Source organism: Condylura cristata, unplaced genomic scaffold, assembly GCF_000260355.1.
Source record: "Condylura cristata isolate star-nosed mole 26May11 unplaced genomic scaffold, ConCri1.0 scaffold00003, whole genome shotgun sequence".
NCBI lineage: Eukaryota > Metazoa > Chordata > Mammalia > Eulipotyphla > Talpidae > Condylura > Condylura cristata.
In genome coordinates, this window is record NW_004567104.1 from 70,874,315 (window position 1) to 70,890,009 (window position 15,695).

A 15,695-nucleotide genomic window follows, 5' to 3' on the forward strand; every position below is an offset into this window, starting at 1 on the left:
AATAAATAAATCTTTAAAATAAAAATTACCCAAATCTAGGGCCACTTAACCAATCTTCAAGTCATTTATATATCTAACTACTGAGCCTTCTGTTTCTTTCTAACCATAGCCACGGCTTTATCAACAGTACCATTTTCTCAAAGCCTGTTTTTTTCCTGAGGCATCTGTCCATGTGCACATCTGTACACATACATCAATAAGTTCATTAGGGCTACTATGTAAGAAAATAGATAGCTCATACCAGAACCATAAAGCATAAATGCTTATGAAAAAATGCTTCGGTAAAATAAATTCAGAAAAGAACTTCACCAATGGGAACCCCTTCTTCCCAAGCATGAAATTCAAGGTACGTGACCTCCAATAAGTCATGGGTGCTGAAGAATTACAGTGGTGATCAGACCCATATTTGGCATGACTAGATCTGCCAGAAGGTCACAGACTTAGAAGACAAAAGTGTAAGTTAATGGCGTGCATGAGACAAAAGATACATAAACTTGTTAGGAGCAAAGAATCATGTTTATTTGCAAATGATCACAATACAGAAATATGAAATACGATTTTAGAGTTTTGTACTTGATCTATGACTTCAGTGATGCTTCCTGCTTTCCAGATATGTGATAGAGTAACTCAGGTTTCTCAACTAGCTGGATTTTCAAGAAGATAATGAGTTTTCTGCAGGTTCTTAGTATTCTCTCTCACTGAGTTCAATTGCAATCATAAGTCATAAAGAGAAAATGCCTTGGAGTGATCTTTTTAGAAGAAAACATGCACTGTGGTGATGTTCTAGCAGCAAGAAGAATAGCAACTTCTGTAGACAAAGGGCCGGTAGCTATAGCAGGAAGAGCCATATCCAGAACCATAGCCACAGCCATATCCAGAACCGTAGCCACAGCCATATCCGGAGCCATAGCCACAGCCATAGCGGGAGCCATAGCCACAGCCATATCCGGAGCCATAGCCACAGCCATATCCAGAACCATAGCCAAGACCACAGCCATATCCAGAGCCATAGCCACAGCCATATCCGGAGCCGTAGCCACAGCCATATCCAGAACCGTAGCCACAGCTACCACACGAGTTTCTGTAGTAGTTGCAACACATGATGCCTACAGGTGAGGGTTCAGTGGTTCAACTGAGGAGCTAGTGATGGTTTCTGAAGTTTGAATGCCATTTCTTGCCCCGGCACCTTTTTATATACACCAGGAATGGGTGGAGCATGTAATCTAGAATCCACGTCCTCATTAAAGACCAATTTTCATTTTTAAAAAGCTCATCATTCTAAGGACAGCAAAAATTTTTTTTAAGTTGGTCATGTTCAGGATTTGGGCATAAGCAGTCAAGAGAATTGTAAGAAAGCAATGTGAGTTAAACATTAAGCAAGTTAAGAAGGGATCTGATCAAACCTTATTTAAATTTTACTTTGGGGAACATCAGCTCCTGTGCATCACCAGGTACACATACAGGCACCTAAGGAGAAGCCCCAGCATCTCAGATCTCAGTACTGACCAAAATGCATCTATCTGAGGTGATGACATATTGGAGGACCCTAAAGTGAAGGATTCTCAAGTTCCATCTGTAAGACAGCACATTTAGCCCAGGCAGAATGGCCGCTGTAGTGGTGGTGGCTGAACAAGGGACAGGGGCAAAGACCTTAACTGATGGATCAACTGTGTCTTTTGCTACTATTTTCTTCCATTAGTGGCCTGTCTTCTCATCTTCTTGGTTAAAATGAATTAAAATGTAAGATAGATATAACTGAATTTCAGATTAAAAAAATAAAGCTTTTCAGTACACAAATGTCTCGTGCAATCTTGGATATGTCACTACTAAGTCTGGCAACTCAAGTTCCAGGGCAAAGGGACTTTGCAGGTGTCCTGGATGAAAGCTCAATTACAGTATTTTGAGTGTGGTCCACAGCAGATCCTGGTTAGGTTGTCCTTAGACTCCTGGTTCACTAAGTCTGTGAGATAATGAGTGTTAGTCTGAGTTATTTTTGTTTGTTGTTTGTCTTTGGTAATTTACCACATGCTTCCTCTGGCATTTTTTAAACTATCTGGTAAGAAATATGTTGAACTGGATGACCTGGGGATTGTATCTATCTTTTGGCACAGGTTGGGAGACCCTCATCATCTCAATAGATATCAAGGCCAGATTACTATGGGGTGAAAAGTGGAAGGGTGAGAGGCCACCTTCTGTCAGCCATACTGGATGGGGCTGGCTGTGAATAAATCCTTGAGATACATTTGTTTAGGGACTAAAAGAGGTTCTGAAGCATGTAGATCTTTTATAAGAGAGTAATTTCACAAAGAAATGAATCCCCATAGGAAATAATGAATTTCCTGTTTAAAGAAAAAAAAGCATTCAAGCATTGAGTGACTACAAAGGGACACTTTATGTAGCATATACAAAAGAACAGTTGGTCTTGGTAATGAGAAATAACTAATCTTGGTAATCTGTTACCTGTGCAGATTTCAGTATGATCCCAAAACATATATCTCAACTTCCATATTATAAATTCCTTCTCAACACCTTTATTAAGATCAAATAGATTAAAATGTATCAGGAAATTTGTGACATAAAACACTAAGTACTTGCTGTTAAGTATTTTAGTGTTGTTTTTCTGGTTTGAACAAAATGACTAACTAGAATTGATATAATGTGTTGATGAAGAACTCAATTGGGGAAAAACATATTATCAGGATATTACATTATAGGTATTTAGATTCATAGGAGTCTATAACATATCAAGCATTCTCTGCAGAGGACAGCACTGCATGCCACCAAAGTCTCCTACCAAGTAATGAGTAGTTGGTAAGCTAGTCAATGTAATTAGTCAAGCTCATTTTAATGGGTGCATTCCCCAAAATGAAGAACCCTACCCTCCACAGGAACTCATTCCATAAAACATTATCTGTGCAATCATATGTTCAAATGACTGGATAATTGATGAAAACTTTCCTAAGAGATTTGTAATTGGCCCAAGACAATGTCCAGGTGACCAACCATCTACTGGGTGCCTCAACAAAGCTTCTGGTGCAATATTAGTACATTTATTTCAGACAGCTGCTACGGCTATAAAGACAAAGTTTTCTCATTATCAGCTGACAGCAGTGACTTGTACACACTAGATATTAAAATTAATATGTGTTACATCAATCACAAAATTCATGTTATTGATGAAATTATGTCCAGACCCATTTCCAGAAGACAGATGAAGAGGGAGCACATTCTAACTTATTCCATGTGGCCAGCATTATTCTACTACCAAAATACATAGTAATGATAAAAAAAAAAGGGCAAACTATAAGCTATATCCTAAATGAACATGGCTGTAAAATTTATCAAACAAATACCAGTTCATAAAGACTCCAGAGTAGTGAGTGACATTCCAGCTTCAGAATTTTCCTGCACCTCAGCTGACATCTTGCCCTTGACACCACGTGTTGTGACTATAGCAGGGATTTGATTGGGGAGAGCAAATGGAAATGGTCCTCATGATGTCTGAGGACATGAATGTATGGCTATGGCTGATGTCCATTTTTGTTAGAGAAGATGCCATTTATCTTGCTGCTAGAACATTCCATGCCTCTGAAACAGTGTTTCAAATTTTATACTTTTTTTTTAAGATTTATTTATTTATACAGAACCGGGGTACAGGCCAGAAATGCAGAGGGTGAGAGGATTCACCAGAGACAGAGTGGGGAGCAGAACAGGCAGATCCATGAAGTACACTGCTGAGGGGAGCAGTGGGCGGGTCAGGAGAGGAGAGGTCTGCCGCGCTATGTGGATCTCCTCTGGGGCAGGTGGGGATCGAACTCATACGGAATTGGCTTTGGCTTCCTAGTGCAGTGCTTTAACCCGCTGTGCCACCAGGGAGGACCTCAAATTTTATACTTTTACCCCAGAGGATACACCATTTTGTTATATCTATAATTAAATAAGAGATAATGCGTGTGCTTACATCAAAGAACCTATTTGTTTTTGAGGGATGATAAATGCATCCATTGCATTACCTGAAGACAGAGTATTTTATTCTACTTATGTTCAAAATTAACTGCTTGGTTCTTCTATTTTATGATTTTATATGTCCTGTGAGCACAAATACTTCATAGTTGGAAGAAATATACAAGAAATATATAAACAGATTTCCTTTGTTCCTACAAATAAATGTGTCTACTAACTAACATTCCTGAGCCTTCCTGGGAAACTGCACAATTACCATTGAGACTTAAGAGTATGTATTTCCTCCTCCGGTGTTTATTAAGTATCCCTTCTTTCACCAGCATTGCATTGTTTCACTTACTAGAGGGCTATAGAAAATGTTTCCATAAGGTAGTTTGAGACATTAATTTTGCTCTTCTTTGAAATTATTGTGGCTATTTTTTTTTTTTGCTTTTCATCTAAATGTTAGAATCAGTTTGTCAATATCTACAAATACATTCTGCTGAGATTTTAATTGGGAGTCAGTTAAATCTTTCATTCAATTTTGGAAAAAATGGACCTCTCAGCATTATTTAGTTTTCTAATGTATGAGCATGATATATCACTGAAAAAGTTAGGTCTTTTTGGTGACCTCTTGTGAAATATTAAACAAGATTAATTACTTTGTACTCATGAGGGCATATCCTAGTGGAGAAGGCAGGCACAAGATTAAAAAAAAAAAAACAGCAACAACAACAAATATTTAAGTAACTAAATAGAAATGAGTAAATAAGCAGAATTATAAACAATTTTATAATTATTAGAAACCAGTGACTTGTTAGAAAGCTATTATATGGACGATAAGAGATGCTGAATCAATAACTAATTTTGTAAAACAGACAGCAGCAGACCAAGATGAATTCACTGGCAATTTTTACAAAATATTTAAAGCAAGCTTTGCCAATGATCTATAACCATTTCCAGAAGATACACAAAGAGGGAGCACATTCTAACTTATTCTCTGTGGCCAACATTATCCTAATACTGAAATCACATAGTAATGATAAAAAGGTGAACTATAAGCAATATCCTAAGTGAGCATGGCTGTAAAATTTCTCAACTAACTATTAATAGATTTTATTCAACATGTAAGAAAAATTATACGCTGTGATCAAGTGGGATTTTCCCCAGTAACACAGGCTAGTTCAAAAATCAATTAATAGGGTCCTCCCTAGTGGCGTAGCGGGTTAAAGTGCAGCACTAAGAAGCTTAAGCCACTTCCACATGAGTTCGATTCCCGCCTGCCCCGGAGGAAATTCACATAGAGTGGCAGACTTCTCCTGGCCCGCCCGCTGCTCCCCTCAGCAGTGTACTTCGTCGATCTGCCTGTTCTGCTCCCCGCTCTATCTCTGGTGAATCCTCTCACCCTCGGCATCTCTGGCCTGTACCCCAGTTCTGTATGAATAAATAAATCTTTAAAATAATCAATTAATACAGCACACCAACAGTCTACAGAAGAAAAAAAGTTATTATACTCATCACCAAAGAATCCACAGTCAATTTCTGCAGTTTCTCATTCCCCCTCCCCAATTCACTCCAGTCCTTCCCTCACAAAAGAGGTTTTGCCTGCTTGTTTACAGGAAGTCTGCAGTTGATCATCTACAAGTGCAATCTCTGGCAGACCCTTATCATTGCTAGACCTACTATAGTCAAGGTAGTAGATGAAAGATTACTAATTATTGTTTATTTCTATTTGATTGTACTTGTGATTACTATTAACTATTAATCAATTACAATATTAATGGCCAACAGTAAAAAAAGATGAGATATCACCACTAGGCGCATCACTGAAAGCTAAGCCACCAAGATTCAGCATTCCTATTGTTCAGACATGTTTCACATGATGTTATTCTATCTATGGCACCACTTTTGTAAATGGTAACAGGGATTCTGCCAGAAGATGACCAAAGTCAGGCACTTTCAAAAGAGTCACAGACAGAGACCTCAGAGTGAGGTAATGTTGCTGTGAAAATAAATCTCTGGTTATTGGACAAATCAACAAGCTGCTTAGGAGGATTCTTATCTGAAAGCAAAAGGGAGGCAGAATATATCAGAGAGAGGTGCAAACACGGCTTTCCAGAGGCATCTGTTTCATGTAGATTATCAGAGCAAAGAAAATCCAAGTACACAGAACCTTTGATGGACAATAGTCCAATGTATGAATTTTCCTAAAATGAGATTTGCATTCAGTGGAGGCCTCAGCTCTCCTACAGAAGCACATTCAAGACTTTTAAACTGACACTCACTGGAAAAACCATTCACTGTGATGTGTGTTTTGCCACATCAGTACCATATCTCCAAATGTAGTCATTTCTTTCTGTGTCTCTCAGTGTCTCTGACCTTGTCTCTCTCTGTTACACTGTCTCTCTTTTCTTCTCTCTCTCTTATATGGCAATAAAGGAAGATGCAAACAATGGAATGAAATGAAGAGATATGATGATGAGCAGTACATATTGTGAAAGTTATTAGCTTTATTGAAAAGCAAAATTAGCTATTTTCCCTCATGAAAAGTGTTCAACTTGAATGTGTACAAATATGAGAGTAACAAAATATCAAAGGATTTGTCCTTGGTTGCTGAGAAATTCCATCAGTCAATGCAATTACAACCCATAGTCATCAAAGGTTAGATTATGTCTAATTTGAACAGACAATGACAATATTTCCATAGCATTTCCAGAGTGCCAATTCCAGTCTCTTTATGGAAATCTTTACAATGATATGATAAAAATCCAACTGCTAATAATGTCCTATCAAGAACATTGAATAAAATATCATCACAATAATGTGTTTGCATACTTTGTTGATAATAATAAACCTACAAGGGTAAACGCTAATCAAGAAATACTTTAGTGACTAAAAGATTGTTCCTCTATTAATTTGATTATACAAAACTTTGTTTTCTTAATTCTTATCAAATCAGTTGACATGATGACAGAAAAATATTGTGTTCTCGCAATTCTGACATGAGAGGGCTGATTAAAATACACAGAATCTCCCAAATTCCCTTCCATACTTTAATCTCATCACTGTAACGTAAGTCTCCATTGAGCCCCACTATTTAACTCTGTGCAGACATGAGAGCTAAAAAATATAAAGAAACTGGATAAAGTGTCAACAAACTAAAAAATTAGCCTTTGAGGGCCCTGCCTGGTGACACAACCAGTTAAAGTGCAGCACGATGAAGCTCTCCACAGCCACTGCAGCACAAGTTCAATCCCCGGGCAGGGAAGTGACCCATATGGCATGGAAGATTTCTCCTGACCTGCCCACTGCCCTCAGCAGTGTATTTCACTCCATCTGCCTGGTCTGCTCCCACTCTGTCTCTGTTTCGCCCCCAGCACCTCTGGCCTGTACCCCAGATCTACATGCATAAATAAATAAATCTTTAACAAAGATCAGCCTTTGAAAGCAGACTGTAGAGCTGAGACATTCAGAATTCAAGGGGGAAAGAGATGAGGTAGCACACAGAGGGAGAGGGGAGCATAATGGACTATGGGGGTGTACTGTGGGTGCTTTTTTTTTGTTATTGTGGGAACGTCACTGGAAGCATAAATTCCAAAACAACAATATAAACCAATGCTATCTTGATGAAACAATAAATAAAAAATTTTTCTTTCTCTCCCTATTTCTCTCTACATAAACACACAAACACATCTATTTTTCTTTATATCTATCTATCTATCTATCTATCTATCTATCTATCTATCTATCTATCTATCTATCTATCTATGTCTATCTCTGACTGTTTACCTGTTTATTTATCTATGCATGTGGAACTAGGAAAGACTAGGAAAGCTCCAACCTTCTATAGGCATGAAAATGACTGATAAATTATTATTGAAACAAACAAAAATCTTAGAAGGGAGCAAAATTTGGGGCAGTGGGAAAAAACATGATTTGTAGTAGAGTCATTCCATGGAGACTATTGAAAATGCTCCTTGCTATATGATATCTGATTATAGATTATTAGAGTGAAGATTTGTATTGAAAAATAGCTTTGAAAATGTTACTGTGCTATTTTACTAAAGGGCTTTCATTGGTTAAGCAAGCCTGCTCAGTGCCCACAGGCAGCTGCACCTGTCTTGAAACAACACACAATTAAATTAGTCATAAAATGAGCCAATGATATGAGCACATGTGGTGAGTCCCACCCATATTAGGTGCTATAAAAGGCCCTGTGTAGGGAGAAATGTTCACACTGCAGTGACACTTCTACCCTCCTTCTTTACCCAGAGACAACCTCAACCACCAGCACCATGTGTGGCAACTACTACGGAAACTACTACAGAGGCCTGGGCTATGGCTGCTGTGGCTACAGAGGCCTGGGCTACGGCTACGGAGGCCTGGGCTGTGGCTACAGAGGCCTGGGCTATGGCTACGGAGGCCTGGGCTATGGCTACGGAGGCCTGGGCTATGGCTACGGAGGCCTGGGCTATGGCTACGGAGGCCTGGGCTGTGGCTACAGAGGCCTGGGCTGTGGCTATGGCTGTGGCTATGGCTATTACTATTGAGGACTCCATGGAGGCTCTCATGTTCTACATCTGGACATCAGGAGTCCCCAATTTCAAATCCCATATGTCTGGATCTTGATGATGCCCTGACTTCTGCATCTGATACAACTTTTCCCTTTCCTCTATTTAACTCAAATTGAGCATGGATGAAATTCATCCATGAACTAAGAGTTCTACTTCCATAAGGACTAGGGTGTCACAGAAACTGCCTCGATAACATTTGCGCTTGACTTGTTTCTTTATCCACCTAATAAACTTGTTCAATCCAAAAAGCAACACTGGTTTCTCTTGTTTGGTAATTTGTGTATATAAAGAAAAATTTCCTGTTAGTCTATACTATGACATTTATTGGCATGGTATCCACTATAATGTCCACTTATATCTGTAGGATCTAAATGAAATTGATTCTTTCATTTCTCATTTTGGTGATTTGTATTCTTTCTTTTTATATTCTCGACCAACCTGATTAAGCTGTATCAATATTATTAATTCACTTTAAGTATCATTCATGATCAGTATAGTGTCTACTTCCTATTTTGATACTTACAAGTCCCTGAAACAGGACCCTCTCTGGTGGCTCAGTGGGTTAAAACACAGCACTAAGAGGCTAAAGCCACTTCAGCATGATTTCGATCCCCATCCTGGAGGTGACCACATGGCGCAGCAGACCTCTCCTGATCCACCCACTGCTCCCCTCAGCAGTGTGCATTGTCAGTCGGCCTGTTCTGCTCCCCATTCCATCTCTGGTGAATCCTCTCACCGCCCCTGCACCCCTGGCCTATATCCCAGTTCTATATACATAAATAAGTAAATCTTTAAAAAAAAAAAAAGTCCCTGAAAAAGACCTTATATTCTATTTTTATGACAAAGTGAGAATGACATGAAAGATAGTCATTACAGTTACAATGTATAATATGAGTCAAGAACATATTGTTAATTCATGAAAAATATCAAGTATCATGGATGAAATATTAAAGAGGAAGGATACCACTTTGCCAATATCTTTAGTCAAATGTTAGATATACCTAAACAAAAAAATACACATGAAACTTTGATTAGAGTAAGGTAGATATTCATGTCCCTTGAATCTGCTCATGCAAACAAATATTACAGTAGCTGAAAATAACATTTCAACCATACATATAAATTGTCAACTACAGATAGTTAATCAACAAGAATACACACATGTACACACACACAAAACCCACACAAAGCAGCTAAATAACTACACATAGATTATCTTTAATTAATGATTTTTTTCACATTTTTCCAAATGTATTCAAATATAACAGTAAAGCATGATCAATTTTTTTTTTGTAATTGTTGGAAACTCAGGTCATTTCATTTAACAGGTTCTGATGTCACATGGTAGTCTAAGATTTGGCTGTCATTGTTTAAACAGATGATAACATGATTATTATAAATAATGCAGTAAGGGCATATAGTTTTCATAAGAGAATGTCCTGAACATATTAACAATGGTGATTTGCTCAGAAGCCAGAAGACCAGTATCTCCCATAGCATCATGGACAGAAACAAACATGTATAGCCTTCATAACACCAGCCACTTCCCGGGCCACAATAATAGCCCAGGCTACAGCCCAGGCCACCATAATAGAAGCTGTGTAAGCTCTATGTGTCAAGAGTTGAAGACCGGGTTGAAGAACACAGTCAACTTTTTAGCATTTATGTTTATAATCTATACCAGGACTTAATAGCAACTGATTGATATGTGAGACAAATCACAAGCACTGTGAGATTTGTGTTCCAAACTATTTGACATGAAAGCCATCTTAAAATTTCTTCATAATTAGAGCCCTCCCTCTTGGTGCAATGGGTTGAAGCACCACATTGTGAAGCTCTCTGAAGCCACTGCAGCATGAGTTCGATCCCCGGCCAGAGAGCTGACCCACATCATGACAAACCTTTCCTGATCCACGCACTGCTCCTCTCAGCAGTGTACTTTGTCCATCTTCCTGTTCTGCTCCCCACTCTGTCTCTGGTGAATCCTCTCACCTACCACACCTCTGGTTTGTACCCCAGTTCTGTAAGCATAAATAAATAAATCTTAAAAAAAACTCTTCATCATCTAACTGTATTACCAGTTTTCATGAGCTAGAGAATCTATATAGGTTTTACTTCTTGATAATAATTTTTTTAATAATATCCTCTTTCCTATCTGCTTATATGTAGCTTTAGAAACAAAAGTGCAGACTCAAAGAAGTATGTAGAAGGCTGGAAAGGGAGCAGAGGAGAAGAAATGATGTTATGAATAATGTGTTTTATTGTTTTGTGAGACAATATTATTCACTTTCTCCTATTCTTTACATTTATATGCATCATCATCTTGTATATGATGAAAAGCCATAGTAGATTCCTGGAAATTTAAGTCCATAGAAGATAGCAATATATAAATACAAGAAGTTATCCTACTAGTAATTTAAATTTAGTATCTATCAGAAGTTCCTAAAGAATGGACCTATATGATATAGGCATAACAAAATATGCATGTCTTTCCTAACATTCTTCCCCAAAATGTATAACTCTATTTTGTTAGGAAAAAATATGATACATTTAGATTAAGGGCCATGTCATGCTTGGACCTTGAAAATTGTCAATGTCATAAAAGTTATGGAAATACTGAGAAGTTCTCACTAACTGGTGGGTACTGATGAGATGAGGCAGCCAAATACCATGTGGAATCTTGGATTGGATCCTGGAAGGAAAAAAGGAAAGAAGTCGAAAAATGGTGACATCCAAGTTATGTCTATAGATTAGTTCAGGATATTTTACAAGGTTAATTTCTTCGTTTAGATAATTGTAGTTTTTTTTATAAATGACATTCACATAAGTATATTCATGACATACACTGAAGGAAGTGTATAGGGTAACATTTTACATCATGTCTGAACTTTAGGTAACTCAAATTATTTCAAAACAAAGTTGAGAAGAAGAATTGAAATATTAGTTGATTGTTTTGTTTTGGTTTTCATTTGTAGAATTTTCACATATTAACCTTTCAATATCTATATGAAGGATACTGTTATGAGCTCTAGAATGGAGAAATGAACAAAACAGAAATGATCTCTACTTTTAGGGAGTTTCTTATATTCTAATTGAGTAAGGGGAGGAAGGGTAGACATATGAAAGTAAATAATAAAAATGGATGAGAACATTTCTGATAGCGATTAAGCTATTTTAAAATATCGATGCACTAGGTTTATTTTCCACTTAAAGTTTCTGCCTTTGAGATGCCATCTAAAAGACAGGGCAACATCTAGAACCTTCTCTATGCTGTCTCAGAGAAATTGTCCCTAGATCCCAGTGTGAAGTAGTGTCTACCTAGCATTTTTTTAATTTGTCATAGCTCACCTCACTAAGGCTTAGAAGATATATTAAATACAAATACTGGATGTTCAGATAAATTTGATTTCCAAATCAACTTTTTTTTTATGTATCAGCATATCTCATCCAATATTTGTGAACTGCAGTATTTTGATATTCAAATTTCACTGGGCACCCAGAAAAATCTAGCAAACTTAGTGAGGAAAAGCATAAAAGGATTATTCCCTGAGAGTATTCTGATGTAATTTATGCCTGGTATGCTTTTTACAGGTCAAAAAAAAAAAGGGGGGGGGGCTATGGTGTATGAAGAATAAATGAAATGAATTTGATCCTGTTAAATTTTTATGACCATTAATGAATTAAGGAGATAGAATGTTAAGTGGTGAGAGAGAGAGAGAGAGAGAGAGAGGTCAGACTTAGAAGTAGAAATGTGAAATGAGATCCAAAGTAATTCATCTAGAGAATAAACAGAATTGGACTTTCAATAGTGAACTTGGTGTAAATGTTGTGTGTGTGTATATATATATTCTCAATGATGCACTCCTAACACTTATATAATGTTGAAATCCAATTTCACATCATTGAAAAATAAATAAATTCAAAGAGATGGTTTAAGAGGGGTAGAATAGCATCCTAATATTGGAGAACAAAATCTGAAAGAAATGGAAAAAGAAGAACTACACAGAAGAAGCAACTGGTGAGTTCAGAATTCAAATAATGTTTGAAGTGGGATGGAGGCAAGGGCTAGAAAGACTTTCAGGAGTGAAGAGAGAAGATGAGGTTCTCACTGCTACTCAGAGCCTTAGTCCAGAGAAGATGGAATGTCCAGATATGCTAAGAATGGAGTTTTAGTAGAGTGGTGGGGATCACAGACTAAAAAGAAAAGAAAGTTACTATGAAAATACATATTCTGTGATGAAATAAAAGAAAATGAAGTATTAGATGGAGAGGGGTGAGGAACCAATTTTTGTTTTTGTTTTGTGTACTTAAGAATTGAACATAGTTCATAAATTCACACCTCCAAAACTAAGCATTTCATTGGCTTCAATGTTTTCACTGCCAGGATAGAAAGATGAACTCATCTTCAGACGAAAAACAAACTGCAGGAAATAAGACCTAGAGGGAACTATTCTATGGAGAACTCACACATGTTATTAGAGACATTGTTTTACACAAAATAATGATGTGTTTGTAGCTACTTTAATCAAATACCAAAAAAAAGCCCAAGTTAATGATACTTTTTAATTGACTGATGCTACTGAGTCATACCAATTTCAGGTGATATTTTATGAACTTATCCTAGAGGAAGACCGGTCATCATGTTATTTAAATTAGGTTTTACTGAAAAATTATTCTAGTTATTTCTTGATTGACTCAGCAGTATGACAGTGGAGACTACTGTTATTTTTCTGGATGGCAAAGGTAAGAAAGATATAATCCTAATGTTGTTATCTAGCAAAAAGGGAATGAAGTTCAATAAAAATATATATTTGTAAAAATTGAACCTATGAAACAAATATGGAAAAAACACACCAAACACCTATTAGTTGAATAAATGAATGGCATGTATATCGTTTATACTATTAAAATATTATTTTATTAAGATGTCCTTTTTCTTATTACACACACATGTATTAAAACAGATGAGTTGGAAAAATTTAGAAGTCTTGGGTCTTCATTCCTATGCCCTGTAGGAAAAAAGTTGACTAAAACACAGTGTTATTCAATATTTATATTCTCTGTCCCCACCAAAGGCTCTGAGAGATAAAGAGAGATGTTTTGACTCAGAAATATTAGGTTCACAGAAATATGATAGATTACACATGAAGTAATGTGAAACTACTTCACTTTTTTTTTTTCTGGTGTCTGCCAGTAGGATAGATTAGCACACTAATTGTTGTTATTGCTTACATCTTCTTTTTTAATTAATGCCCCCAAATAGATGACAAATCAAGAAGATGTGGTACATATATACACAATGGAATATTACTCCACAATCAAACAGATAAATTTATGCCATTTGCAGCAACATGGGTGGAGCTAGAAGGGATTATGCTCAGTGAAATAAGTCAGAAGGAAAAAGAAAACTATCAGATGGTTTCACTTATAGGAGGAATGCAGGAGTAACAAATAAGACATTAACAAAAAAAAAAATAATAAAAAACACAACTGGTCCCTTCCTGGTGGTGCAGCTGGTTAAAGTGCAGCACTGAGAAGCTAAAGCTTCTGAGTGCAATCCCCACCCGCCCCAGAGGTGACCCACATGGTGCAGCAGACCTCTCCTGACCCGCCCGCTGCTCCCCTCAGCTGTGTACTTCATCAATTTGCCTGTTCTGCTCCCCACTCTGTCTCTGGTGAATCCTCTCACCGCCCCTGCACCTCTGGCCTGTACCCGTGTTCTTTATGCATAAATAAATATTAAAACACAAACACACACACAGAACAAAGCAAAACAAAAACAGACAACTGTAAATCTGAGACATTCTTCAGAGGAGGGTGGGCGAAGGATGGAAATAAGGAAAGGAAGAGCATAAGGCACTGTGGTGATGATGTATGAGTGAACTGGTGGTAGATATTCTATGGGAACTACACCTGAAAAAAGAAAGCAAACATCGCTTAAAAATGAGCATTGATGGGCCCTCCCTGGTGGCGCAGCGGGTTAAAGCACAGCACTGAGAAGCTTGAGTCACTTCCGCATGAGTTCGATTCCCGCCTGCCCCAGAGGAGATCCACATGGTGCGGCAGACCTCTCCTGACACGCCCGCTGTTCCCCTCAGCAGTGTACTTCGTCCATCTGCCTGTTCTGCTCCCCACTCTCTCTCTGGTGAATCCTCTCACCCTCCGCATCTCTGGCCTGTGCCCCAGTTCTATATGAATAAGTAGATAAATCTTTAAAAAAAATGAGCAATGATGTAAAATATATTAAAATAAATAATGTGGGAGGCAACATCTCAAAAAAAGAAAGTTTTGAAAAGGAGAACTGATGGATGATGGTAAGCTTACTATATCCTTTATTAGAATATAATTTTGATATTAATTAAACAACTAACAAAAGTATATCACAATATACTCAATTTGGTCAAAAAAAATCTTAGAAATTCAAGGAAAAATTTTGTAGTCTTTTGGTAGGAAGACTGAACATAAATGGGAAGTAGACTCACTGAGTAAGTAGAAAAGTGCAATGCATTTTTCTCAGATTCACTTTTTTTAGACATTTTAATTGAACTCTGATTAGCATCATGGGGAGGAAAGATACAGTTTTGGTAGACATTTGTGAAAATAATTAATTTGGGTGAAGAGAAGAAGAAAGTCATTAGTCAATAAAAGTATATATTTATGAAATGCTAAAAAAAGAAAAAGCAAAACTAACTACTAACTGGCCCAAGAGTAAATAAGATGGAACCTGGAAAATGTATTCTTTTTGGACATAAGAGATGAGTATAAAAGGTTCAAATAAAAGCCCAGATGAGACAGGTTTGTGTGATTGTGAGTGTCTGGGCGTCTCCTGTCATTCAAGCCCTCAACTGAATAAAAGGAGTCTAAACTAGAGGTCAAAAACAAGTCTCCTATATTTCACAACAAACTAATTAAATTAGTCATAAAATGAGACAATGACATGACACGTGGTGGGCCACACCAATGCTGACGGCATATAAAAGGTCCCCTGCAGGGGCTGTCCACACTGAAGTCACCTACTCTCCTTCTCCACCCAAGGACAACCTCAACCACCAACACCATGTGTGGCAGCTACTACGGAAACTACTATGGCGGCCTGGGCTATGGCTGCTGTGGCTACAGAGGCCTGGGCTATGGCTACGGTGGCCTTGGCTGTGGCTACAGAGGCCTGGGCTATGGCTA

At 37.6% G+C, this 15,695-nt stretch overlaps 3 protein-coding genes across 3 annotated transcripts in view; 2 read left to right on the forward strand and 1 right to left on the reverse strand.

Moving 5' to 3' along the window:
- Positions 1 to 783: 783 nt before the first annotated feature.
- On the reverse strand, positions 784 to 1,101 carry LOC101625986 (keratin-associated protein 21-1-like). The gene has a single exon (XM_004675508.1). The coding sequence runs from the start codon at positions 1,099 to 1,101 to the stop codon at positions 784 to 786; it is 318 nt and encodes a 105-aa protein (XP_004675565.1).
- A 7,136-nt stretch (positions 1,102 to 8,237) lies between these two features.
- LOC101626218 (keratin-associated protein 6-1) lies at positions 8,238 to 8,492 on the forward strand. The gene has a single exon (XM_004675509.1). The coding sequence runs from the start codon at positions 8,238 to 8,240 to the stop codon at positions 8,490 to 8,492; it is 255 nt and encodes an 84-aa protein (XP_004675566.1).
- Positions 8,493 to 15,573: 7,081 nt separating this feature from the next.
- Positions 15,574 to 15,695, forward strand: part of LOC101626458 (keratin-associated protein 6-3-like) — a 7,442-nt gene continuing 7,320 nt past the window's right edge. Inside the window, exon 1 of the mRNA XM_004675510.2 lies at positions 15,574 to 15,694. Coding sequence (XP_004675567.2) covers positions 15,574 to 15,694 — 121 coding nt within the window. The remainder of the gene's footprint in view (position 15,695) is intronic.

What these genes read in the sequence shown, in the direction of transcription:
- LOC101625986 (XM_004675508.1), bottom strand. Translation starts at nt 1,101, where the DNA reads ATGTGTTGCAACTACTACAGAAACTCGTGTGGTAGCTGTGGCTACGGT.
- LOC101626218 (XM_004675509.1), top strand. Translation starts at nt 8,238, where the DNA reads ATGTGTGGCAACTACTACGGAAACTACTACAGAGGCCTGGGCTATGGC.